A 25,789-nucleotide genomic window follows, 5' to 3' on the forward strand; every position below is an offset into this window, starting at 1 on the left:
CTGCCTATTTACAGGAACCTTGGCTTGTTAATTAAGTTGAGTGTTTCTTTGCCTAATTAAAAAATGAAGTGAGAAGAAGTCGAATAATGACCACCATTGTTGAGGAAACTGTTCCTGCTGTGTCTTTTTCTATTCCTCTGTGGTGGTTGTGAGGGTTAAAGGACAGTTCAGGTGCAGTGTTTAGCACAGAGTCTGTCTGACAGATGGGAAGCTCTTATTATAAAAAGAAATAGAGAGTTCTGGCCAGCCTGAACTTTTACCCTCATTGCCCAGCCAGTGGAGCCAATAGAGAAGGAAACACGTGTGCACATCCAAACATCAAATAGAGAGTGGATGAATGAGAGCTGGCGCTTTCTTGGATATTCCGCACCTGCTGCAGGGCCTGGGGCAGGCCCCAAACCAGCACTGCCTCTGGGGTTCTGACTGGGCAGCTAGTGGGGATCAGTGCCAGTGCCCGGTCATTGGGCCCTGGGGACATGCAGTAAATGGGCAGTTATTTCTCGTCATTCAGGAACAATGCTCTACACGTTGTCTTTGCAGGCTTTTCCTTTCAGGTTTTCAGAGATTTGTCACTTGTTCTCAGGGTTTCTGACAGCAGACAGCATCCTGTTCTAGTGAAATGAGACAAGCTGGTCCCTACTACATCAGGCCAGAGAGGCTTCAGGAAAGCACAGAGAGGTTAATATGATGAATCTGCCAAGTCCCTTGGAGTGGATGGATTTCACTTCCTACCCTGGCCTTCTATGCTAATAAGGAGTAGATGTCTGGCCACTTTTTAATGCAGAGCAGACTTCAGCCCAGAGGAAGCTCTGGGGCATAGAGAGCAGAGGGTATGAGACCTTCTCCAGGAAACCTTCCCAATTAAATCAGCAGGCTGCTGTGCCACCTGACCCCTGACATAGGAAGGGTTCTCCCTCAGCCTTCGGTCAGGGCAGTCGTCAGAAAGGCCATCGAGTCGCCTCAACTCGTCTCCTCACAGAAGCAATTAGTGGTGCCTTGATAATGGCCACTCACTCTCTGTGGTCAGTACCCCTGGGATGTTCAAGTTTTTCTCAATCTCAGGTTTCACTATTAGTAAATGAAAGCTGGGTAATGTCAAGATAGGGTCAGTTGGCATTAAAATGTGATGGTAAAATTCTGGATGCTCATTAACTTCCCAAAAAGCCTTAGGCCTTCCTTTGCTATTTTAATAAATTAGTACAATTCTTCTGAGAGCTCAGTGGGTCAGAGAGACAGAATACCAGAATATTAAGTCACAAGTGACTTGACTTCATAAAAGTGAACAAACACAGAGAAGTTAAACAACTTGACCAAGGCCTCACAGCCAGAGGTGGAACGAAGTCCCCAGCACTAGTGTCCTGGGGTTCTAAGATCCAATCACAGTTTACAAAACAGCAAGTGGAAACAAGTAAATAATAATACCTGGGCTCCCAAACTGATGTACTAAGGCAGCTCTAACTTAAAGACACTCTAATCCTTTCTTCTTTTTTTAATATATTTTATTGATTTCAGAGAGGAAGGGAGAGGGATAGAGAGTTAGAAACATCGATGAGAGAGAAACATCGATCAGCTGCCTCCTGCACACCCCCTGCTGGGGATGTGCCCACAACCAAGGTACATGCCCTTAACTGGAATCAAACCTGGGACCCTTGAGTCTGAAAGCTGATGCTCTATCCACTGAGCTAACCCAGTTAGGACTAATCTTTTCTTCTTGAGTGGAATATTGGACCAATCCAGAAATCATATAGTGAAGTAGCTATTTTTCTTTTAAAGTATCTTTCAGGCATCAAGTCTTCCTAAACAATACAATGCCTTAGAAATATTTCCATTTCGAGTTAGCCTGAACAATAATTTCAAGTGCAGTTTCTAGATCACATATTTGAAATAGTTGACTAGCTGTGACTCTCCCTAATTACATTAATTGTGAAAGTGGTGTGAGCTAGAATGTTAATACTTTCATAAATGAAGCTATTTATAATCGCCAAGGAAATCACATGCACATGACTAGCTTCCCTAAGGCAATCTGTTTCATAGGGTTTATTTTATATCTAAGCAGAAAACATGTGTTTTATTACTCATCTTTCTTTCTCTTTTCCTTTTGGAAAGAACATTATAGCTTTAAAAAAAAAAAAAAAAAAAAAAAAAAAAAAAAAAAACCATGAGCTGAACCTAGTGCGCTTGACAAGTCCTCCTTGAAACAGGTAAATCAGTGGGCAAAAATCCTAGAGTTGCAGCAAAGGCTATGGAAACAATTTAATTATATAAGTGGAGTATTTAGGTGAGAGAGAGAGAGAGAGAGAGAGAGAGAGAGAGAGAGAGAGGGAGAGAGAGAGAGAGAAACTGGGCCATAAATGTATCAAGCAGTAGATTTGAGCTCTCGTCCTTACCCTCGCCTTCTCCTGAAGTCTGTCCTTTTTCAGGAGTTGTGTTTTCTATTAGTATAAAAGTGTTTTTAAGTCATTAAAGGGAAGCATTTCCAAGAGGAACTTAGAAAAACAACAAAAAATTAAATCTTTTTTTTTTTTTTTTTTTTTTTTTTTTTTTTAGTTGTAACTGTTCTTAATGTATCTGCCTCTCTTTGGTTAAGAAAGAGGTTCACCCTAGCCAGTTTTGCTCAGTGGATAGAGCATCATCCTGTGGACTGATGGGTCCTGGTTTCAATTCCACAGTAGGGGACATGCAGGAAGCAGCAGATCAATGATTCTCTCTCATCATTGATGTTTCTATCTTTCTCTCTCTTCCTCTCTGAAATAGATACACTGACTTTCTAGCAAAGTCTTCTGGAGTGGACAATCTGGTTTCCAGTATGAATGAGAGTAAAGTCATTGCTGAAGGGTCAGCTAATGTCAGTAGCAAAGGATTAGGATTAAGTGTCCATCCAGGCAGTAGTGTGCCTTTCTCTGTGTGCCCCATTTCATTGCACTGTCTGCAGAACAGGCTGAAGAAGGCCACGCAGCCTCTGTGTGCAAAGTATAATACCTGGCTCCTCCCTTTAAGATGGCTGATCTTAAACCCAGGTATTAAATTTAGAAGAGGGAAGCATTTAGGGCCCCTCATGCTGGTGGAAAACCCTATAGTGATGAATGAATAATGACTGGGGCCTTTGATGACTGCCAGAATTCAGCTTTTAAAATAATGATTCTTTAATCCTCTCTTTATTTCTCATTGTGAGATGTCTCACTCTTCTTATGTTCTCACTCTTCTTATGTTCACATTTATCCTATCTCCCCTCCAGAAACCAACACAGAAAGCTTCCTAAGCTTTTGCTCTCGAGGCTCCTGTCTCAGTTACTTAATTGGAGACACACAGCCTCATGGAACAGTTTCCTCTCAGTGGAGGGAAAGCGTTCCCTTTCAGCCATGGCTTTCCGTCAGCAGAGACCTTGTTACATAGATCAGTGGTTCCCAAATCTTTTGATCTCAAGAACCCTTTACATGCTTAAAATTTTTCAAAGACCTCCTAAAGATTTTGTGTATGTGGATTGTACCTATCAATATTACTGAATCTGAATTTAAAACAGAAATTTTTAAACAAGTGTTAATTCATTTAAAAAATAATTTAAAAAATTATCCTATATAATAAAAGCCTAGGTGATGTCACGCCATTGCATGACATCATCACAAGATGGCCAGCAGGGGAGGGCAGTTGGGAGTGAACAGGCCAGCAGGGGAATGTAGTTGGGTGCGACCAGGCCTGCAGGAGAGGGGAGTTGGGGGCAACCAGACCAGCAAGGGAGGGCAGTTAGTGGCAACCAGGCTGGCAGGAAAGGGCAGTTGGGGGCCACCAGGTCTTCAGGGGAGGGCACTTGGGGTCCATCAGGCCAGCAGGGGAGGACAGTTGGGAGGAACAAGGCTGGCAGGGGAGGGTAATTAGGTGTGACCAGGCTGGCAGGGGAGGGCATTTTGGGGGGAACCAGGTCTGCAGGGGAGGGCAGTTAGGGGCCACCAGGCCTGCAGGGAAGGGCCATTGGGGGCGACCAGGCCAGCAGAGGATGGCAGTTGGGGGCCATCAGGCCAGCAGGGGAGGACAGTTGGGATGATCAGGTGAGCATGGGCTAGTTAGGAGTCAATCAGGCTGGCAGGGGAACAGTTAAGAGGCGATCAGGCTGGCAGGTAAAGCAGTTAGGGGAAATCAGGCAGGCAGGCAAGCAGTTAGGAGCCAGCAGTCCCAGATTGTGAGAGGGATGTCCAATTGTCAGTTTAAGCAGTCAGACATCCCCCAAGGGGTCCCAGATTGGAGAGGGTGCAGTCCGGGCTAAGGGACATCCTCCCTCCCATGCACAAATTTTGTGCACCAGGCCTCTAGTGTTATATAAAGAACATACTTTTATAAAAACAACTAAAACTTTTACTACAAAAACAATTATAAGAAGAGTGACATTGGTTTGCATTTTTATATGTCTCAAGAAGATAGTTGGATTCTTATACCTGATAAAAGAGTAGGAAGAAAATCTACCTCAAACAGATGTATCATTAGAAAAGGGAATGTTTTAATAGCTTGTTTAGATAATTGTGGAAATTCTCCTTTAATACTATAGAAAAACTCAACAAGTATAATCTCTCCCTTTCACCTTTGTCCAAAACTGTCTTATATACCCAACGTTGCCTCACTGTCTTTGGACTTTTTATGGAATTATCATGCTTATGTGAATTCCCCAAGCGAATGTATTAAACTTTGATTTTCTCCTCTTTAAAAATTAAACTCAACAAGTAGTAGTTTCTCAAAAGTTAATTGCCATGTGGAATCTAAAGTTATATTAAATAAAGTCTTCTACTTGGTTACATGAAAATGCATTGATGTGTCTTGCATGTTGAATGGATCTTCTACCCATGAATGATTTTGTAGGTAACATGATGCATTGTTCATTGGGGAATTATTGGTTCACCAAGTTATGCAAAGCTTCCAAATGTCAACATATTTATATTATGAAATGTTTTTAAATTACATTTGTTAATAACAATTTACTAAGAAAAGTATTTAAGTTTTGGGAAACTGTCAAGCTCACAATGGCAGATAAACTTTTTCCAAAATTCTAGTTTTCACTTGAAAACTCAAGTTATATCAGAGAAACAGACGCTGTCACTGGTTTTCCGTGATGTGATAGACTCATTTCTTTCATTTTTAAGAAAGTTATATTTCATGAAGCAAGCAGCTAGTTTGTTTACCTTGCAGCTCAATCACACAAGTTCTTTTCCTCAAGGAAACCACTGCCATTTGACATGGAGAAGTGCTTCAACATACTTCCTCCTATTTTGTTATAATGGAGTATTAAAAAGATGTATACTCAAAAGTTTATTATTAATAAAATTGATAATTGTTTATATCTTATTGAGGACATTCTTAAGAGAAACTGGGCATTTTCCTGGGGATGTGGCAGTAAAGATTAGAATTTGGTGCCACTGACTTGATTCATGCTAAGATACCAGCAGTTTTACCCACCATTGCTTTTGCATCATCAGAACAGCTATCAGCACAATGAAAAAAGAAAATATGCCTTTGAATTATTATGGAAGTATATTTGGCCTTACAAGCTGCCTAAAGGATCTTGTTTACCTCAAGGGTCTGTGGATCACAATTTTATCACTGCTATATAGACAGCAGTTAACCTATATAAAGCTCACAATATGTGCCTGGCATGGTTATAAGCATTAACTATTTTAATCCTCAAATGTGCAGATACATGGAGAGCCTACTAGCTTCTGATATTGATGCTGTTCTGCCACTGGATCTTGGGAGCTAATTAAAATCTTGAGGAATTTTCAGTAGCATTATTGCCAGTGGTATAGAGCTCCATTTTCAGTTTCAGAGGGTTTAGACCTTTAGAAATTCATTGATTCAACCTAGACTTGCTTGGTGGTGCTAGGTCTCTAGCATATGTCAGGCCACAAAATACATTGCTTTTCAGGGGTCTTGGGAATGTTTCCTTACAACATACATACACACATACACACACACACTTTTCTTCCTATTTCTTTCTTTAATATTCTTTCTCACACTTTCTGGACCTCAGTCTCACATCTGGAAAGCCTAACCAACAAGAATAGCCTTCAGTGTCATGCCTTCAATGAATTACATCTGTCCATCAATAACACAACAGTGATGAGTCTTGCTTTTTCTATCGTGATCTTGAGGTCACATTATGTTTTTAACTGAGCTTTGTTCCCACTCATATTTCTTTATCCCATTCTCTTATTCTTACCTTGAAGGACAAAGAACCTATGGGTGATCCCCACTCCATCTTTTCAGGCAAAGGGCTGTTTCCTTTCTCATTTGCCCTCAAGTGAGATATTTTGCCATAAAATGTTCCATATTCTGGACTATACATATTGATTTGGATTTTTAAGGCATTGTGAAGCTAAGAGCTCACAATCTTTTCAGGCAAAGGGCTGTTTCCTTTCTCATTTGCCCTCAAGTGAGATATTTTGCCATAAATGTTCCATATTCTGGACTATACATATTGATTTAGATTTTTAAGGCATTGTGAAGCTAAGAGCTCACCCAAATCCTGAATTAATCTGAAAGCCAGTTTGAGTAAAAGCTAGTATTTACTTAGTTTCATTATAACTCTAAATGCCCTGTTGAAAAGAGGATGGACCTAGATTGATTGACAGTTCTGATTGTTGTTTCTCAAGTGTGGCAGGGACTGTGATGATGTGTATTATTTCTGCAGAGAATTTGCTTGTTAGTGTGGAGGCGATAATTCTTTCAGCCCAAAATGTAGGCTAAAAGGGGAATTGTACTTACAGGACTAAAAAAACTTAAGTTGGGTCCAAGAGTGTTTATGTTTTTGTCTCGCTTTCATTCCTTACTGTGAATAGTAACTAGGAGAAAGGAAATTCTACATTTGGCTACTGAGGAAATAAGGCTATGAGAGGAGCCCAGTCTAGCCCATAAATAACTTCCCCCCCCCAGGGGGTTCAGATATCATCTAACCTAACAGCTATTAGTCAGCAATACCTGCCTAGTGAGATCTCTTAGGAACATCTTTTAACTGTACTCTCTGACTTCAGTATCCATTTTTTCAGTTTTTCAGCTTATGTTTCCCATTTGAGCCTAAAATACCCACAGTGTTGATAGACACAGTGGTAAGTTAAATTAATCTTTTACATCTAGATCTCTTCTGGAGCTCTATTTTTATATCCTTCTGATGAACCAAGATTGGATGTAGAGCAGACACCTGCCATATATAGTATATGAAGGTAGAAAACTAGACTATTAGAAATGGCACAGGCAATGAAGCACCCGTCTGAGTTTATCCTCAGTCCTTTCACTGATAGACTGTGTGACCTTCATTGTTCCCTGAGCTCTGCCTTTATTCCCAGCTCTGAATTCAGGCTGTTGGTGCCATTCACATCTTGCAGAAATATTATAGGCAGAGCCAGACTTAGATTGAATTATGATTTAAAAGCAGAATTTCTCACCTCTGTCATGGCACTTTGCGGAAGTATGTCTGGCATGGGGAGGGGTGAGCAGTGCCTACCCAGCCATTCTGGTAGGGAACCTTCTGATCTCTCCTCCTGTTCAGTTCTCCCTCACCCTTCTGATCATCCTCCCACACTAGTGTCGATCAGCACTTTTCAGGGCCATTTAGTCCAACCTCTGAAGGTCCCACAGCTGATTTGAGTCCTACTTCAGCAATTTTTCCTTGTACAACCAGTGGTATTTCTGGGCACTAGTATGAGCCATAAGAAATTCCAAATTCAAAGTCTACTGGTCTTTCTCTCTTGGCGCTTGTGAAAGTAGTCCACGATGCAATGCCCACTGACTACTGCTGAGATCTGGGCAGCACAGTACAGGATGTGATGGTCCAAATGCAAAGCCTTTAGGCCTGACAGAGTATTCTTATCCATTTCATTCTATTTTCCAATGTATCTATATGTTTATATCATCCCTTACAATTCTTGAATCAATGGCATGGCCTAATCAGTTGTGGTGTGTGGTATTTTTTACATATGTAAAGGTAGTGCCTATGGTGGAGAAATGCCAGTGCTTAATATTGCTTAACTCTAAAGAGGCAGAACCAACATCTTCTTCTCTTGCCTCAATCCACCAGAACTTATCACTCCCCACTCTACCCCATGGCACTTGCACATGCCCCATTTTAGTATTTATTACATGATGATATCTATATATAAAAAGCCTAAACTACTGGCTGACTGGCCAGTAGCTATGATGTGCACTGACACTAGGGAACAGATGCTCAATGCAGGAGCAGAAACCACAGGCATGGAAACATGGAACAGACTGATGAATCTCAGAGGGAAGAGAGGAGGGGGGAAGGGGGAGGGCAGTAAGAGATTAACCAAAGATCTTATATGCATACTAGAGGCCATCAGCCTGGCCTGCAGGAATCAGGCCAAAACTGCCTCTCTGACATCCTCCGAGGGGTCCTGGATTGCGAGAGGACACAGGCCAGGCTGAGGGACCCCACTGGTGCATGAATTTGTGCACTGGGCCTCTAGTAAAAAATAAAGATAAAATTTGATTTTTATAAAATTAAAATGTAGCCGAAACCAGTTTGGCTCAGTGGATAGAGCATCGGCCTATGGGAGCAAAAGTTAATATAAGACACTGTCTTATTTTTGGGGAAACAGGGTAGCTAGTGAGGTTGAGCATCTTTTCATATATCTGTTGACCATTTGTATGTCTTCTTGGGAGAAATGTTTGTTCAGGTCCTTTGCCCATTTTTAATTGTATTGTTTGTTTTTTGGTGATAGGTTGTATGAATCTTTTATATTTTGGATATTAACCCCTTGTCAGAGCTGTTGTTTGCAAATATCTCCTCCCATTGGATTGGTTGCCTTTTAATTTTGTTGATGGTTTCTTTTCCTATGCAGAAGCTTTTTAGTTATATATAGTCACATTAATTTTTTTGCCTTTATTTCCTTTGCCTTTGACCTCAAATTCATAAAATTCTCTCTAAGAAAAAGTTCTATAAGTTTAGTACCTATGTCTTCTTCTATGTAATTTATTGTTTTAGGTCTTATTTTTAGGTCTTTGATCCATTTTGAGATAATTTTTGTATATGGGGGCAAATAATAGTCTAGTTTCATTTTTTTGCATGTGGCTTTACAATTTTCTCAGCATCATTTATTAAAGAGGATTTCTTTTCTCCATTGTATGTTTTTGGCTCCTTTGTCAAAAATTATTTGTCCATATACACATAGGTTTATTTCTGGGCTTCTAGTTCTGTTTCATTGGTCTGTGTGTCTATTTTTCTGCCAATACCATGCTGTTTTGATTATAGTCACTTTGTAGTGTAATTTAAAGTAAGGTAGTATGATACCTCCGGCTTTGTTCTAAAAAAAAAAAAAATTGTTAACCTTGATCAGCTGATGATGTGTCTTATGCTTGAATAAAGTAGCTGAGGTACACAGCTCTCCCTGAGCTGGGTTGGCCACAGTACTGGTCCTTTCTATTGTCCTTCTAGCGACACTGAAGGAACTCATCTCACAGACAATGATCCGCTGGGCCCAGGAGGACCAGATCCAGGATGCAGACCTAATCCGGATGATGTTCAACCTCCTCCGGAGGCAGTACGACAGCATCGGGGAGCTGCTGCAGGCCCTGAGGAAGACCTACACCATCAGCCAGGCCTCCGTGAGTGACACCATCTACCTGCTGGCTGCCCTGGGCCAGATTCGCTGCCTCCTCAGCGTCAGAATGGGCAAGGAAGAGGAGCTGCTCATGATCAATGGGCTGGGGTAGGTCATTCATGGTGAAGTGCAAGTCTCCGAAGAACAGCACTTGGGAAAAGTAGTTTACCTTGCTGTACGGGTGCTCCAGAGTCAAATCATATACCATCTCTGTGTGCCCCTCCTGTAGGCACCCCTGTGGGATTACATCCTTGCCACAGCAGTCACCTTTCATAACCTGACAGACCAAGCTACCTGCCAATCAGAGTGAAGGGACATTGCCAGAAGAAGTGGAGAGGAGTCTTGGAGAAAAACAATTATATAGCTCAAATCTGATGCAAATAGTCTCAGAAAAGCACTGAAAAAAATTTAGAGGAAGGGACAGTGTTCAACCCAATAAGAGAGACACCTTTTGAGCCTATCTGCTTGTGACTAGAAAAGTTCTGGGACTTCCCTCTGAAACATTACTATCTACACCTTTCTTTCTCGGGGTTATCCTAGAGTGTCATTTTTGTCAGTTCTGTGATACCTTTTCCCATAACAATAGCTTGTGTCTCATCCTTAGAAGCCATGTTGTCAAAAGGATAGCATTTTAGACATTAAAAAGACCTCATTTTGCAGGTGAAAAAATGAAGGCCTAAATAGGTTCACTGACCAGCTCACAGTTTCACTTTATTTAAATCAAGAACTAGAACTGCAGCCTTCCTGCTGTTGACTGTCCCAACCCACCACTCTTGAGCCTCTATCACCAGGGCCCAGGGCAGAGACTTTGAGGATACCAGATGGGGTGGGGGTATGCGTGCATTCCTCAAACTCATTTCCAAAGAAGAGTCATCCAGTAGAAATGAAAGGACTTTATGGAAAGATAGAAAAGCTACCGAATCAGCCTCTCCCTCATCCCTTGCAGAAGACATAGCAGCAATAAAAACTGATGGTGTCTTCTCTTAGAGGCTGCAGCACTGGCAAGGGATTGGTAACCTCTGCCAGACATCACACAGCCAAGTCACCAGCTGCCCCGGCTCTCGGATTTTCCTGTGGCTTTATTTTGTGAATTTCTATTAAATTACTTAAAAACATAATTCCTTTTGCATTTTTTTGTTGATAATTTACATTGGATTCTGAGGACCACTGTCCTCATTGTTATCTAATACAAATTGCCCTGAGAAAAGGGGTACAGCCCTATGGTTAAGAAAACATAGAGACATAGACATAAGGACAACAGTAGGAAAAAAAAGTACCTGGAGGGAGGGAAATTCAGTGATGTAGGCTGCCAAAAAAGTATTATAAGTACAAAGACCATGGAGCTTACTATGTCATTAGAAGGAAATGCTTCAAAGAGAGAAAGCAAGTCCTTACTAGAGATAAGAGCACAGACTATTCCTAACAGTTAAAAACACACCCCACACATGTTCCCACTGACCTAGTGCAAACTTACTATATTTTCAGCCTGTCCCATTTACACTGATTCACCATTAGTGTGTGTATGTGCATGTGTGTTCTCATCCCTGAATTTCCGTAGCATTGAAGTAAGCACGAGCTGACATCTCTCTCTGGTCCTTACCCTAGAGACATAATGAACAACAAGGTGTTTTACCAGCACCCCAACCTCATGCGCGTCCTCGGCATGCACGAGACGGTAATGGAGGTGATGGTGAACGTGCTGGGCGCAGAGAAATCTCAGGTAATGCCAGAACTCAACCCCTGGGCGGGGACACAGGAGGCGACCTGCTTGCAGGCACATGGCTGGAGCCCATTGATTCAGCTATTCTTCCCAGGGAGGGGGGGGGGGGCGTCACAGTGCCAGGAAGGAGCCCACAGCTGGACGATGCTGCTCAGTGGCCTCCAGCCAGAGCAAGAGCTTCAGCCTCGGAAGCTCAGGCATTTTTCTCACTGTTCTGCTGGCTTTCAGCTGCTGTGTGCAGCCCAGCCTCCTCCCAGCTGGAATTCCTCTTGGTCCACTTAGGAGCCTGGTGTGTCCTGTGCTGTGTCAGCAGGTGGCTGTTTTAAAGGAGAATAAGATCTCAGTAACGATCCTGGCAGCATCCCCTTGGGAGTGTGCGGGTTTCCTCTGTGAGCCGCACTCCTGAGGATGTCCTGACCAGTCCTCATAAGGTACCTACTGTCAGGGGGAGTTTCTGCTGGCAAGGAGGAAGGAGGGAACAGGGCCCAACTTGTCTGGGGTCCTCCTCAGAGTCAGATAGCTTCTGAAAGCAGAAGGTGGGGTATGTTTTCAAAACATAGGCTGGAAATTTTAGAAAGCCGGGGTCCTAGGAAAGTGGTCCCACAAGTATGGAGAGGCAGGGTGTGACAGAAGAACAGATGCCAAGCTCACTTGCTCCCATCTGCCTTCTTGGGAAAGTAGATTCTCTCCGGAAGATCCCTGAGCAAAGGTTCGGTGCCTGAGCAGGTGTCAGAACATGGCTTCTTTGAGCGCCTCCATGTTTCTAATGGGGAAAGCGAGGGCTTCCGAGGATCCTGAGTAAAATTAACTCTGACACCATTTACTGAGCACTATTGGATCAAAACTAAGACAAGGCCAGGCCCTGGAGATGCTAATTACTTTGATCAGCAGAGAAGCCAAACACAGTCAACAGTAAGAGAAGATGGCATCTCAGTGCTCAGTTGGGTGAACCCAGTTACAAGGGCTGTAGGAGCTCATAGGAGAGAAGGACAGAACTCGTTGGGGAAAGCTCACAGACTGAGAAGGGGATGCCTTGAGGCTTCCACAACTGGAGGGCCAGCCTTTACCCAGAGGACTCAGGTTTGACCTAGCGCTGGGCCTCATGTGTCTATGACCACCCATCTCCCGCCTGAACTTTCCCATCACAGTCCTGTCTGCCCCCTTCCTACTTAGAAACAATCGTCTGCTGTGGGGTCGTGCAATTCCACGTGGCATCTGAGCCTGAATGCGATTCTTGTTTGATGTCTGTTTCCTTTGAGAAAGATATTTCAGGAGCTATAACTCGCTGTCAGTATTTTTGGAAGCCTCTCCTTAGGTGTACACTCTCTTGTCTCTCCTATGAATAAGTCTTGGCACAAGCTGAAAGTAAGGAGAAAACTTATTTTCCCAAACTGTTCACAGCTTGCCAGACTTCAACCTAGGACTCCTTGAAGTCAGACTTTCTGGAAAGACCTCATGATAGATTCTTTTCCTGACACTTCCTACTTCTCCCGACAGATCGCTTTTCCAAAGATGGTGGCTAGCTGTTGCCGCTTCCTCTGCTATTTCTGTCGAATTAGCCGGCAGAATCAGAAGGCCATGTTTGAGCACCTGAGTTACCTGCTGGAGAATAGCAGTGTTGGCCTAGGTATGTCACGTTGTAACTTCCACATTGGGGCTCAGAGGTGGCACTCCCCCTGCTGACCACTTACTCAGGAGGTGAAAGGAAAGAAGCAACATGCATTCTATGGGATTATTTTTAATATTTTTTATTGATATTAGAGAGGAGAGGGAGAAAGAGAGATAGAAACGTCAATGATGAGAGTGAGTCATTGATTAGTTGCCTCTTGCATGCCCCACACTGGGGATCAAGCCTGCAATCCGGACATGAGCCCTAATCAGGAATCGAACCGTGACTTCCTGGTTCATAGGTTGATGCTCAACCACTGAGCAATACCAGCCAGGCTTTGTGGGATTTTTTTAATAGGAAAAGGTCCCCTGCCTGGTCTAAAAACAAGTGAAATAACGAGTCCATGTCCCTGTTCTCCATTGAGTAGGGATGTTGCTCCCAGCCAGTACCAATGACAGGTTTGTGGGCATAGTCGTACAGTTTTACCTCCTCTCTCTTGGGACCAGGTTTATAAAATGCTGCCTGAAATTGCAGATATAGTCTGGAACACAGCTCCTCCCGGCCCACTGAGTGGACCACGGAGCAGTGCTAATGAGACCAAGGTCATGGATGCAGTCCCTTCCTGGCAGCCTGGCTGTAGGCGGCATGTGTTATTAGCATGGCTATTAGCCAACCAGCCAGTGCTTTCTGTAGCTGCAAGGTGGATAAACACTGTGAACTCACCACCACAAGAAAAGCAGCATCAAGCACATGCCTCACTCGGTGTTCTGCATGTAAACCAAGTGGCGCAGATACACACATCCGTGCACGTGAAATCTGAAATTTCAGGCTTACAATTTGTCAACTGCAACCTCAGGCTACCGACCTTTTTGTAAAAAGCCACCTGAAGGTTTTCTTAATTGTGGCCTAAGGACCAGACAACGAAAAACCAGACAACATTGGTGACCTGATCACTATATGAGCAAATGCTGTTTGAGGCTATTTTTAAATTCTAGGTGGTGGCTCCAGAAATGGCCAAGTCACTTGAGCTTAGTTGTTCAAGCGACATCTGCATCTGTGGGGTGATCATCAAATGGAAGTTTCATGCTAGAAAAGCACTTGAAAATAGAAAAGCACTTGAAAATACGTGGTCCCAGTTGATCCTGTGAACTGATTTTCCAGCTTAATCTGTACTCAATCAGTTTTGGGAGGGCGGGGTTACAAGGAGAGGGAGGACGGAAGAAAATAGAACTGTTCTTAAACTGGGCAAGAGGTCCCCTCAGAGAATAGTGATCTGAGCCAGGTTTAGTGTTTGCTGTCCTCTGCTGGCCAGTTGTGTGCATTGCAGTCTCAGCTCAGCAAAGGGTGTTCTCTTGGTCCCTTTTTCTCTTTCTTTCCTCCTTTCTTAGCCTCCCCGTCGATGAGGGGATCCACGCCGCTAGATGTGGCCGCTTCCTCCGTGATGGACAACAATGAGTTAGCACTGGGCTTAGAGGAACCAGACCTCGAGAAGGTACCGGCCCTGGGGAGGCACTGTGCTTGCTCTTTCCTGTGTACAGCGCAGCCAAGCCAAGCAGCTGCAGACCAAAGGCTCAGTAGTTCCATTATAACCTCCTTCACCCTCAGTGAAAAGGGGTGGAATGTGAGTAGCTGGCAGCACATGATAGTTGGGATCAGAGTGTTTCCCGTGGGCAGAGATTGCCAACCTCCTCATAGGCACAGTATATGGACAGTTGTGTACATGAGGCCCAGCCTCACGGGTCCACATGGAACACTACCAGGCACCTGTGGTTTCCGATCAGGTTCTGGGTCCTCAAGTTTATACTCACATTCCAGAAAGACATGATAGAAAACTGTATAATCAGCATAAAGGAAACAAATTCTATGCATGACCTGTCCATGTACAAATAAGACAGAACTGAGCTGCCCACGCTGGGACCATAAACTGCGCCTCTGGTGGTGGTGGCCAGGGCGGACTCACCCAACCTCTCCCCACCCCACTCTGGCACTGCTTCCTTGACGGGGCAGCTAACAAGAGTCACAGTGTGTTCTCTGAGTGTGGGGAGGTGCATCCTAGTGAGGGGGGACAAATCAGAGGTCATCCCCTGAGGGGTGAATTTGGGAGCATATGTCAGAGCAGCTCCTATCCCCCAGCTAGGGGATCAGAAAGGAGACTCAGCAAGTGATGAGCTGAGGGGTGAATAGGAGCTAATCACCTATATGCCAGAGTGTTTGAGGTTCAGAGAGGAGAGCATGGGGTGCCTGGGCATGGGGGAGCTGTCTATGACAAGAGCACAGAGTGCATGGTGGGAATGAGAGATCAGGATGACGAAGGAATTGAACTTTGTGCTACCATCACAATTAATAACAGAAGCGTATGCCCTACAGAACCCCTGCTTGCCACCCCACTCTGAATTACCTCACGTGAGCCTTGGAACACGCCATCTTATTATTGCCCCCAGTGACAGGAGAGGAAACTGAGGCAGAGAGAGATTAGGCAGCATCTTCAAAGTCGTGGGGCTTGTAAGTGTTGTCAGAGCCAGGCTTCAAAAGTATCTGGGCCCAGGGGCCATGCTCTAGTGAAATGGCAGGGCCTCACTTCAGAGCCAGGAGGAATGGAATCACAGGAGGTCTTCAAGCAGAGGAGCAGCACCACATGATTTGCATTTTAGCACAGCCTGGTTTCAATAAGAGGAAGTGATTAGAACAGAAAATAAGATAACCTTATATACACACACATTCCAACGCTGTGCCATGGTGCCAGGTACATCCACAGTCTCTGCCTCTGATGGGACAGACTTAACTCGAACTCTGTTATTCTTACATTTAAACAGTAACAAATAGCAGTATTTTAGGTGGTGAGGTGAAAACTGGCACCTGTATAAAAAGGTAGCTAATGGTTCTCTTACAGCCAGACAGGGCCACAAGGTGTAGTGCTCAGTTCCCCTCCTCAGCCACATTCATCTTTTCAAATGACACTGCTCAACAAAGACCCCGAGCCTCTCTTGAAAGGTGCAGATATATCAATGGAGGCCAGGGGACTGGGGGGAGGGGGAAGAAGCAGGGACTTAGGAAAATCTGCAAAGGGGATGATGAGGTGTGCCACCCCCTTTCAAGTGGTTCCAGCAGCTTAGCACAGTGCACAGACTTAGTTTAGACCACTGTCAGGAAATTTCCCAAGCTTGCTCCTGGGAGAGATGGAGAAAGGGCCAATAAATGCTGCAATTCCTTCCCTCTTTTGAACACAGCAGAAATTATGTCCCTTAAGACTGAACTACAGCAACAACAAGAACACACACACAAACACATATACACACACACAAGCGCACTTATTTTAGGGGCCAATGAAATGGTCCCTAATATTGAAAACTCTGCCTAATTCCTGCCTTGATTGATGTTTTTCCTGACATTTTAAAGGCCAAATCAATTCTACACTCTAAACAGAATAGTTTCCTTATTGGTTTAAGAAGGACGATAGTTTCTTACTGGGTTTTGACTTTGATTCATTATTCTTGCAAACTGAGTTCAAGTGTTTGACATCAGCAAATATGTTATTCACTTGACAAACACTTATTGAGCACCTAATATGCGCCAGACCCTGGGGATTTTTACTTTGTAATAAATTTGTCCGGGTGACATTGGTTAAAGACCGTGGAGGTTAAAAAATGAAAAATACACCATTCCTGACTAGGAGGATTTTGCAGTCCCGTGGATTTTCCTCTTCTCCCTGTATACATAAAATATCCAAGGTTATATTAGAATAACAACTGAATGTCAAGAAAAATGTCTATTTGCCAGGCTTTTGCTTGACACCTTCTAAATTGGGCAGGTTCTAATATTCTACATAATCACAGAGCTGAGATCTTTTGGTGTCTGGTAATCTGGAAGCAAAGGAAACACTACTAGTCCTAATCTATCACTGGCTGCAGCCTCTCTACCCCAACCTTCATTTCTTGGCTTTTCCCTTGGGTAACTGTTGTTGATGCAGAACTTGATTAGTTAAAGGCCCACTGAGAGTCGACCAGTGACTGGATATTTGGTCATGAGATCCCATGGCCAAGTGTACCTGGCCAGCCTAGATCCACCTCTGTCTCCCCAGGTGTGCCTAGGTAGGCCTATTTTTAAAAGGCAGCTCCCTTGTGCCAGGACAGGGAAAACCAGGGAGTGGATAGCACATGGTGTTCTCAGACACGAGGGTGATCATCAGTCATTTGATTACTTGGAAACAAAAATGAATTGGAGGTTCTGGCTTCAAATCTACTAAATTACTTGCTTTAAAAGTGTTGGGCTCTCTCTAGCTTTTAAGGGAATGAAAGCCTTCCGGTCCCAGAATTGCACAGTACTTAAGCTATTTTGTAAAAACCTTGGGCACTTACTTTTGTATTGTTCTTGGCAGGTGGTGACTTACTTGGCAGGCTGTGGCCTCCAGAGCTGCCCCATGCTGCTGGCCAAAGGATACCCTGACGTCGGGTGGAACCCCATTGAAGGGGAGCGGTACCTGTCCTTCCTGAGGTTTGCCGTCTTCGTGAACAGTGAGTCCCAAGGGTTCTATGCCTTTTAGACCAATGAGGGCACAGTTGTGGGTAAATATGGGAAAAGAAGATCCGTTGCATTGCTTCCTATTTATAAAGATGATAGATACCTACAGGCAGGTGGCAGATGGTGGAAAGATATTAGGGAAAATCAGGCCAGACGAGGACTAAGAGAAGCATCCAGTGGACTGAGTACTCAGTTCTAGTGCCAGATGCAGCAAGAAACTTACTCTGTGGGCTTGGGCTTATCAGCTCTCTGTATCTCTTCTATCAATAAAAGAGGGACTTATTATCTTCATCTTACTTTACTAGTTCACAGAGTTAAATGCAGAGATGCCTCCAGATCCTTAGACTATTAGATATATGGATGGATGGATGGATGGATGGATGGAATGATGGCTAATGAATAAATTAGCAATGGAAATAAAAAATAACTAAATAACTATAAAAGGTACTTAACTCCATAGAAAAACAAATTGCTTTAGCAACACTAAATATTCTTCTTAGTGCAAGTCACCTCCCATATTTAGTGAATTCCAAGTCTACAAAAATTTTGTACTGCCGAAACCAGTTTGGCTCAGTGGATAGAGCGTCGGCCTGCAGACTGAAAGGTCCCAGGTTCGATTCTGGTCAAGGGCATGTACCTTGGTTGTGGGCACATCCCCAGTAGGGGGTGTGCAAGAGGCAGCTGATCAATGATTCTCTCTCATCAATGTTTCTGGCTCTCTATCCCTCTCTCTTCCTCTCTGTAAAAAATCAGTAAAATATATTTTTTAAAAATTTGTACTTGCCCTAGCCTATAATGTGCTGGTATTGTATAAATAATTGGACTGCTTTCTTGAAAATATACCTTCTATTCCAAGATGATTCTGTTATAATACTCATTCACTTGTTTTAACATTATTGTTATGATCATTCTTCCTTCTCCCAGTTTGGTCTTGCAGGCTAATAAATCCAACTGGGCTTATTAAGTGATTTAAAAAAGCAATTGCAGCTAATAAGCAATCATAAGAGTTGTTTTAAGTATAATAATTTACCTCAAAATATATTGACATGATAGAACCTTCAACTAGAGGCCCAGTGCATAAATTCATGCACAGGTGGGGTCTGGCTGGCCCATCTTGATGGGGGCTGATCAGGGCTAGGATGGCAGGGGAGAGGGGATGTGGGAGGTTGGCTGGCCCTGATCTAATGGGGAAAGGGGTGATATGAGGTGGAGCCAGCTGGGATTTGGGGGAGAGGGGGTGGCACGGGCTGTTGGAGCACTGATCAGGCCAGTTGGCCTCTGCAGTGTGCATCATAGCAAAGGTCATTCTGGTCATTCCAGTTGCTTGGTTTTTATATGTATAGATGTTATTTTCTCATTTCTCTTCACCCCATCCCATGTGCTTACCTTCCTACACTATAATATAATCTATTCTTAACATTTGAATAATTTCCATTTGCCTAGTTTTCCCTTTTTCTGCTTGGGTCACAGATTTTGAGATGTTTGTATTTTGTTCCTCTGGATCTCATCCAGCCTAGTTCTTAATCGCCTATATTTGCTTCTGTCTGTCCCTATCTGTTCATCACCAGAACTGCTGGATTCCATTTTCTTTGGGACTAGTTTCAGAATAGCCTCTATGTCTGTTCTACTTCCTATCCAAGTGGTCACATGCCCAAAATTAATGCCGTCACTGCAGTAATAAAGAGAATTTTCTTAAAGTATATTTTGAGGATGCATAACGCTCATCAAATTATGTAAAAAGACAGGACCAATCAAGAACTTTATTGACTCATTTAGTGGGACTGTCTGTATAGGTTAAGAAGGCAAAGGAATCCATTGGCTATGTTCCTTTCTGGATTTCTTCTACTGGTTACATAAACTCTAGACCAAAATGTCAGTCTGTCCCCTTTGCTAGTAAGTTGTTTTATGCCCTTAGAGACTACAGTGCCATTTCATAATGCAGCTAGCTCTAGCAAGTTGGTCAATCAGAAGATACGTGCAATTTGTTTTTCATGTTTATTATGTCTCTGTAATACTAAGACACATTTGATTTGAGCAAATAATTTTAGCATCTGCTTTCAAAAAATTTTCAGTGGAGTAAGGCACAGACAGAGGGCTGGAAGGCTTCCTGAGGGGTAACTCCCTTCTTCTTGAGAAGATCATAAGAGGCCTCATGAAGGTGGTGATGTTACAGATAAGCTTTAAAGGGATCAAATGTCTAGGGACAGAGATGTAGGAGAGGTGATCCAGCTGGGGATGAGCATGAACAGTGACTGGAAGGTTAAAGCATGTTATGCTCAGGAAACACAGTGTCCTATTAGTCTAGAGCCATGGTCGGCAAACTGCGGCTTGTGAGTCACATGTGGCTCTTTGGCCCCTTAAGTGTGGCTCTTCCACAAGATACTACAGCCTGGGTGAGTCTATTTTGAAGAAGTGGCATTAGAAGAAGTTTAAGTTTAAAAATTTTAGCTCTCAAAAAAAATTTCAATCGTTGTACTGTTGACATTTGGCTCTGTTGACTAATGAGTTTGCCTACCACTGGTCTAGAGGATAGGTAGATACATGAATGACTCTAGTAAAAGATGTCTTTTAAAAGGTAGGCCTGCTGGGCAGCTCCTTTGGGGAAAACCTAAATGCCAACCTGGAATGTTTAGTTTTGATTCAATGTGCAGAGAACTTGGAGATCTTTTTACAAAAAAAAAAAAAAATTACTAACAGGAAAACTGGCTACTTCTAGACTCAGGTTTGGATAACAAGCTTATGAGTTATAATGGTAGTAGTAGGATTGGAATGTAAAAGATACATGTAAAAGAAATTACAGAGAACAACCAAGATAGCAGCATAGGTAAACACCTGTACTTGCTGCCTCTTACAACCACATCAAAACTCCAACTAAAAGACAAAACAAATATCATCCAGAACTATAGAAAACATGGTTGAGTGGAATTTCTACAGCTATAAGGAAAGAAAAAAGTGCATTGAGATTGGTAGGAGGTGCGGAAGTGCGGAGGCATGGAGGCACATGAAATGGGCTGGCAACTGGGTGCACTGTTGTTTTCAATCAGGAGAGAGATACAAGCTCCAGATTGCTCTGAACTCCAGCTCTAGGAGAGACTCTGGGAACACAGACTCATACATGGAGAAACTGGACTGTCTGACATTGGGCAGGAAGACAAGGGCGGCTTTCTCTCAGAGGTGCTCACAGTGATCATTGTTCCTGCATGGGGCCGTGGGACACAGAGACCCGGGTACCTCTCCGGGGCAGGGTGGACTGGCAGCCATTGATGCTTGCTCCACCCACGTGATTCCCTGAGACCCTGCCCCACCCAATTTACAACCCCACCCAAGCTGTGAGCAGCATATTTTGTATATGAATGGCCTATCACTCTTGCAACCTAAAACCTAACAAACTGCAGCTGGGTCAGAGAGTCCAAATGTCCAAAAGAAGGCCTAAGGCACTGCAGCAGCAGCCTGCATTGCTTCACAGCTGGGCCTCATCTGGGCACCTCCAAATCCCAAACAAATAGGAGGAATCTGCAGATCTCTCTGTAACTCCTGCTGGGTAGTCTCAAGCAGTGGCTGACTTTGCACCTCCTTGGAAATCCAAGAACCATTGTACCCAGAGGTCAGTGTAAGACCATAACAGATTACAACTCTTCACATCCATAAGCAACACACTCAGTGAGCACCAAAGCCCCACTGAGGCAAGTCCTGCACTATAAGGGTGTCTCCAGCACCATAGTTCTCTCATTATAGACACAGCTGGTCCTCACAGCCAATTGAGCTGGAGGTGAATTCCTCCCAGTGATACCAACAACAATTAAGGCTTAACTACAACAAGACTATGCACACAGCACACAAAGGGGTGCACCAAGAGTGTCCACCTCAGATAATTGGAAAGGCTGAGCCATTGGGCCCTATAGAACACCTAGCACAAAAGGCCACTCTATCACACAGGGAAGTACCCAAAAGGCAGAGACAAAGAAACATGTCACAAATGAAAGAAATGGAGGAAAGCAAACTACTGGATGTAGAGTTCAAAACCAGTTATAAGGTCACTCAAAAATCTTCTAGAAACCTCTGAGAAATTTAGTGAGACCACAGGGATATGAAAAGGACCAATCAGAAATTAAGCATACACTGACTGAAATAAAGAATAATATACAGAGATCCAACAGCAGACTAGAGGATCCCAAGAATAAAGTCAAAGATATGAAATACAAAGAAGTAAAAAAAAAAAAAAAAAACCCAACCAGAAAAAAAAAGAATCCAAAAATAAAGACAATGTAAGGAGCTTCTGGAACAACCTCAAGCATACCAACATCTGAATTATCGGGGTGCCAGAAGTAGAGAGAGAGCAAGATATTGGAAACATATTTGAAGAAATAATGACAGAAAACTTTCCCCACCTGGTGAAAGAAATAGGCCCTAGGGGACCAAACAACAGTCTAATCATTATGCAGTATTGTCTTGGTAGCACTGTCTCCATAATGAACAAGGAGAAACAGCATTTTTTTTTTCCTTTGAGCTTGTCAAAAATAAACTGTGGCATTATTAAATTACTGTTTGGTGCTAATGCTTTCTTAAACACATTTTTTAAAAGCCAAGTCAAAGCTCTTGCTCTATCAAAGTAACAAAATTTGAAATTTATTTTTAACATTATTTCCTAGTCATTCTTAATGTTTGTATTAAATCTTCTTAAACAAGATTTGTCTTTAAAAGAACTTTATGAAGTATATAATTTATCTACTTTATTTTTATTAGCTAGCTGGAAGCCTTGGGATGTGTTTAACTGAGAATAATGAAGTTCAGAAGCTTCTATTTACTCGGCAGTTGCAAATTCTATAATCAATGTAGACTCAGATATGTCTGGGTGCCTGATTAATCCCTTCCTAACATATCTTCCAAGAAGTAATAGATTTCTTACTAATCTGCAAGAAGAAGGAAAGAGTTCTTCTGTGCTTCTTTGAATCCTTGGAGTGTTTCAGTGATATATTCCCCAGGCTACAAACTTTGTTGTTGAAAACATAGTATCTCTTAGCTTTGCTGAATTTCTCTGGGCAGATTTATCATCAGTGATCATAATTTGTACATCCATCACATGACATGTGAAGATTTTATGAGAATCTATGAGAACTGAGAAGAGACATACTCTACAAGTTCTGCCTTGGTGTCAGTTATAAATTAAAGCAGGAAACAGAGCAAACCTAAGTTGAATTATCAGAAATATATATAAGATAATGACTAAAAGTTCTGTTATCAACCACACCTACCTACATAGTGGCGCACATGATTGTTGGCATGCCAAAACTGATGGTTCTTATTGGAATCTGGTAGAGTGAATCTAGGAATGTCTGGGCAAGAAGGCAAGTGTTGAATAATGTCTTGAAGAAAGAAATTGACACAATTTAACAGTGTGAGGAGATCATACTGATGGGCCTTTAAGTTGGGAGACATAAATCTTTTAGGATATGTCAACTATCTTATATTATATAATAAAAGGATAATATGCCAATTGACCCTAACAGCAGAATGACCAGGAACAACCAGTTGCTATGACATGCACTGACCACCAGGGGGCAGATGTTCAATGCAGGAGCTGCCCCCTGGTGGTCAATCCCCACAGGAAAAGCTCCACTCAGCCACAAGCTGGGCTGAGAGCTACGAGCAGAGCAATGGTGACAGGAGTTTCTCCTGCCTCCTTGGCAGTGTTAAGGATGTCCGACTGATGGCTTGTCCAATAGGGAGTGGGCCTAAGCCATCAGTCGGACATCCCCCAAGGGCTCCCAGGATGCCAGAGGAATGTCTGACTGCCAGCTTATGCCCGATCCCCCGGGGAGTGGACCTAAACTAGCAGGTGGACATCCCTGAGGGGTCCCAGAATGTGAGAGGTTGCAGGTCAGGCTGAGGGACACTCCCCCCAAGTGCACAAATTTTCATATACAGGCCTCTATTATCTCAATAAAGCTAGAAAATTATTTTAGGGACAAGTGTACAAAAATAGCACATTAGCTTTGAAGGGCATAGTCAGTACAGATGCTTAAAAGAATCCACTGGTTCATTTCTGCTTATGTATTCATGTTTTTAGAGTAGGAAAGGATATAATAGCCATTCTTCAGTATGATTGGTACTAAAGACTGGGGATGGTTAGGCTTATTCTCAAATTTACAATACAGTTGGAAAGATTCAGCAAATTTTCAAAACATTGGCCTATGTAAATATTTAAATATTTTAAAACAGTTATGAATAACAGTGTTGTACTCAAGAGTAAGAAGAGAAGGTAGACTATGAGACATATTTGAGATAGGGCCAGTGGAGTATGGGTACTTAACATCTATGTTACACCTTCTCACCTATTATAAGACATGTGCATTCTCTTCTTCCCCACTTCCTTCATTCTCCCACTGGACCTCTTGAATCTCTGTGCCTGAGAAGGTGAAGGAAATCATTCAGTGAGGTCAGGTAAAGGCTTATAGACACAAAGACAAGGAACTGTGACTCCATCTATAAAATCTCAAAATAAAAGAGCACCAAATCCCAGAAATAAGTAGTCAAAACAACACAAGTAACAGAAAATAATTTACTCAAAGAGGACAATAGCAAACCAATGCCCAGAGAACCGAAATCAGGAAGTTTGTGCCTGAGGAAAAGATGTTTGGCCATGTTCTTTTCATGCTCAATAAATTGCGCAGCAGTTCTTCACCACAGCTCCCTGTCTGGTTCCAGCAGGAGAGTGGCTGAGCAGCTTGGCAGTGGGCTCAGACATCCAAAACCCATATGTGTATATGAATTCTTTATCAGTCATTTTACTGATAAGAATGGTAAATAAAGTCTGATACCTAAATAAAATTGTGCATTTTAGATGAAATAGTAAAGCAGTACAAAAACTGCTGCATTAAAACTATCCACGCAAAATGGCATGAGCTCATCACAGTTAGTTTTATCAATGCGATGAGAATGCCCATTTTTAATAGGTGGATTCTATTCTTTCAGAGCATTCCTCAGTTCTGATTTCAGGCTCCCATATCAACCAAGTTTTATTTCATACTTAGTGAAAAATTCATAGGATCCCCAAATTCTAGACACCTTGGCAAAATTGTAGCATGATTCTGGGATTGAATATTGGCCTCTGTAATTTTTTTATTACTGTGTCATTCTACACTGCAATTTTTATTTAGTCCGTTGGTTTCAAATTTCACATAAATACAGATCATCCCCTAAATGTACGTTTCTGACCTTTTCCTTTTCCCTGAGCCTTAGACTTGTGTATCCAGTAGCCTATTTGATATTCCCACTTGGCAGTTGAATAAGCATCTCAAATTCTGTACATGTTACAAGCTGAATTTATAATTATCAACTCAAGCATGTTCTTCTCATAGATTTGACTTCTCTCTTACTAGCTCAACTAACTTTGCAGATATTCAAATCAAATCTTAGAAGGCATCCTTAATTCAACTTTTTCCCTTTTCCCCACATTCAATCCATCAAGAATTCTGTTGATTCAACGCCTAAAATACACCTGAAATCTCCTGACTTCTTGCCACCTCCACTGTCCACATCCTGCCCCGTGCTATCATTATCCTCCACCTAGGCCACTACAGTTGCAGGGAAACTGGTTTCCCCACTTCTGCTCTCACCCCTGTATCAATCAGCCTCTGCTATACAACAAACAACTTCATAATCTCACTGACATATACTTTAAGCATGTGTTTTTTGCTCAGATACCTGCAAATTGGCTGGAAAGCTCTACTGTAGGCCTGTGGATCTGCTGGGGTGGCCCTGTTCCACTCATCTCATTCTGTTATCCAGGCTTAACTGTCGTCTTCACTACTTGCCCATTGTTCCTGGATCAGCTTCTGGCATGTGATACAGGCTCAATGAGTGATTGGATTAATGACCAAATGTGCCACCAACCCCTATTTTTCCTATTCTGTCACAGTAAATTTACTGGCATTGGCACACCTTTAGCTCCCTTCCCAAGCACTAAGAGGGTTATTTTATGTCTTAACTACTTTTATTAATTTGTTTATACAAATTTCCTACCACCATATTAAAGTTGGAACTTAAAAAAAAAAGTATTGAGTTCTGACCATCAGTTCTGCCTTGTGATTCTCTAAATTAACTAAATGAGAGCATCTCTAGATTCGTTCCTGCTGGGCCCCCAGTGATTTTCCTTAATGCACTGGGACTTGAGTGAGGATATGTTCACTTCCTTAGGACTAACTGAAATCTGAGAAATCAGGTTCTTGTAAACAGAGGCTAATAATTGGCCTGATGATGTAGTGATGCATGGTCACCCTCCACTTTCCATCCAATCATTTCAAGCTTCTATTTTGAGTCTCAATGGAGTCTTTTCATTTGTTTGGA

General features: G+C 42.7%; 1 protein-coding gene across 3 annotated transcripts in view; it reads left to right on the top strand.

Annotated features, from left to right (window-relative positions):
• RYR3 (ryanodine receptor 3) overlaps positions 1 to 25,789 on the top strand; it is a 508,007-nt gene that overhangs the window by 348,217 nt on the left and 134,001 nt on the right. For all 3 annotated transcript variants that reach the window (XM_084861661.1, XM_084861660.1, XM_084861662.1), the window contains exons 39-43: positions 9,431 to 9,704; positions 11,202 to 11,316; positions 12,814 to 12,943; positions 14,314 to 14,417; positions 17,301 to 17,436. In XM_084861661.1, the coding sequence (XP_084717787.1) occupies positions 9,431 to 9,704; positions 11,202 to 11,316; positions 12,814 to 12,943; positions 14,314 to 14,417; positions 17,301 to 17,436 (759 nt within the window). The remainder of the gene's footprint in view (positions 1 to 9,430; positions 9,705 to 11,201; positions 11,317 to 12,813; positions 12,944 to 14,313; positions 14,418 to 17,300; positions 17,437 to 25,789) is intronic.

This window comes from Pipistrellus hanaki, assembly GCF_964339955.1.
Source record: "Pipistrellus hanaki genome assembly, chromosome: 1".
Taxonomy (NCBI): domain Eukaryota; kingdom Metazoa; phylum Chordata; class Mammalia; order Chiroptera; family Vespertilionidae; genus Pipistrellus; species Pipistrellus hanaki.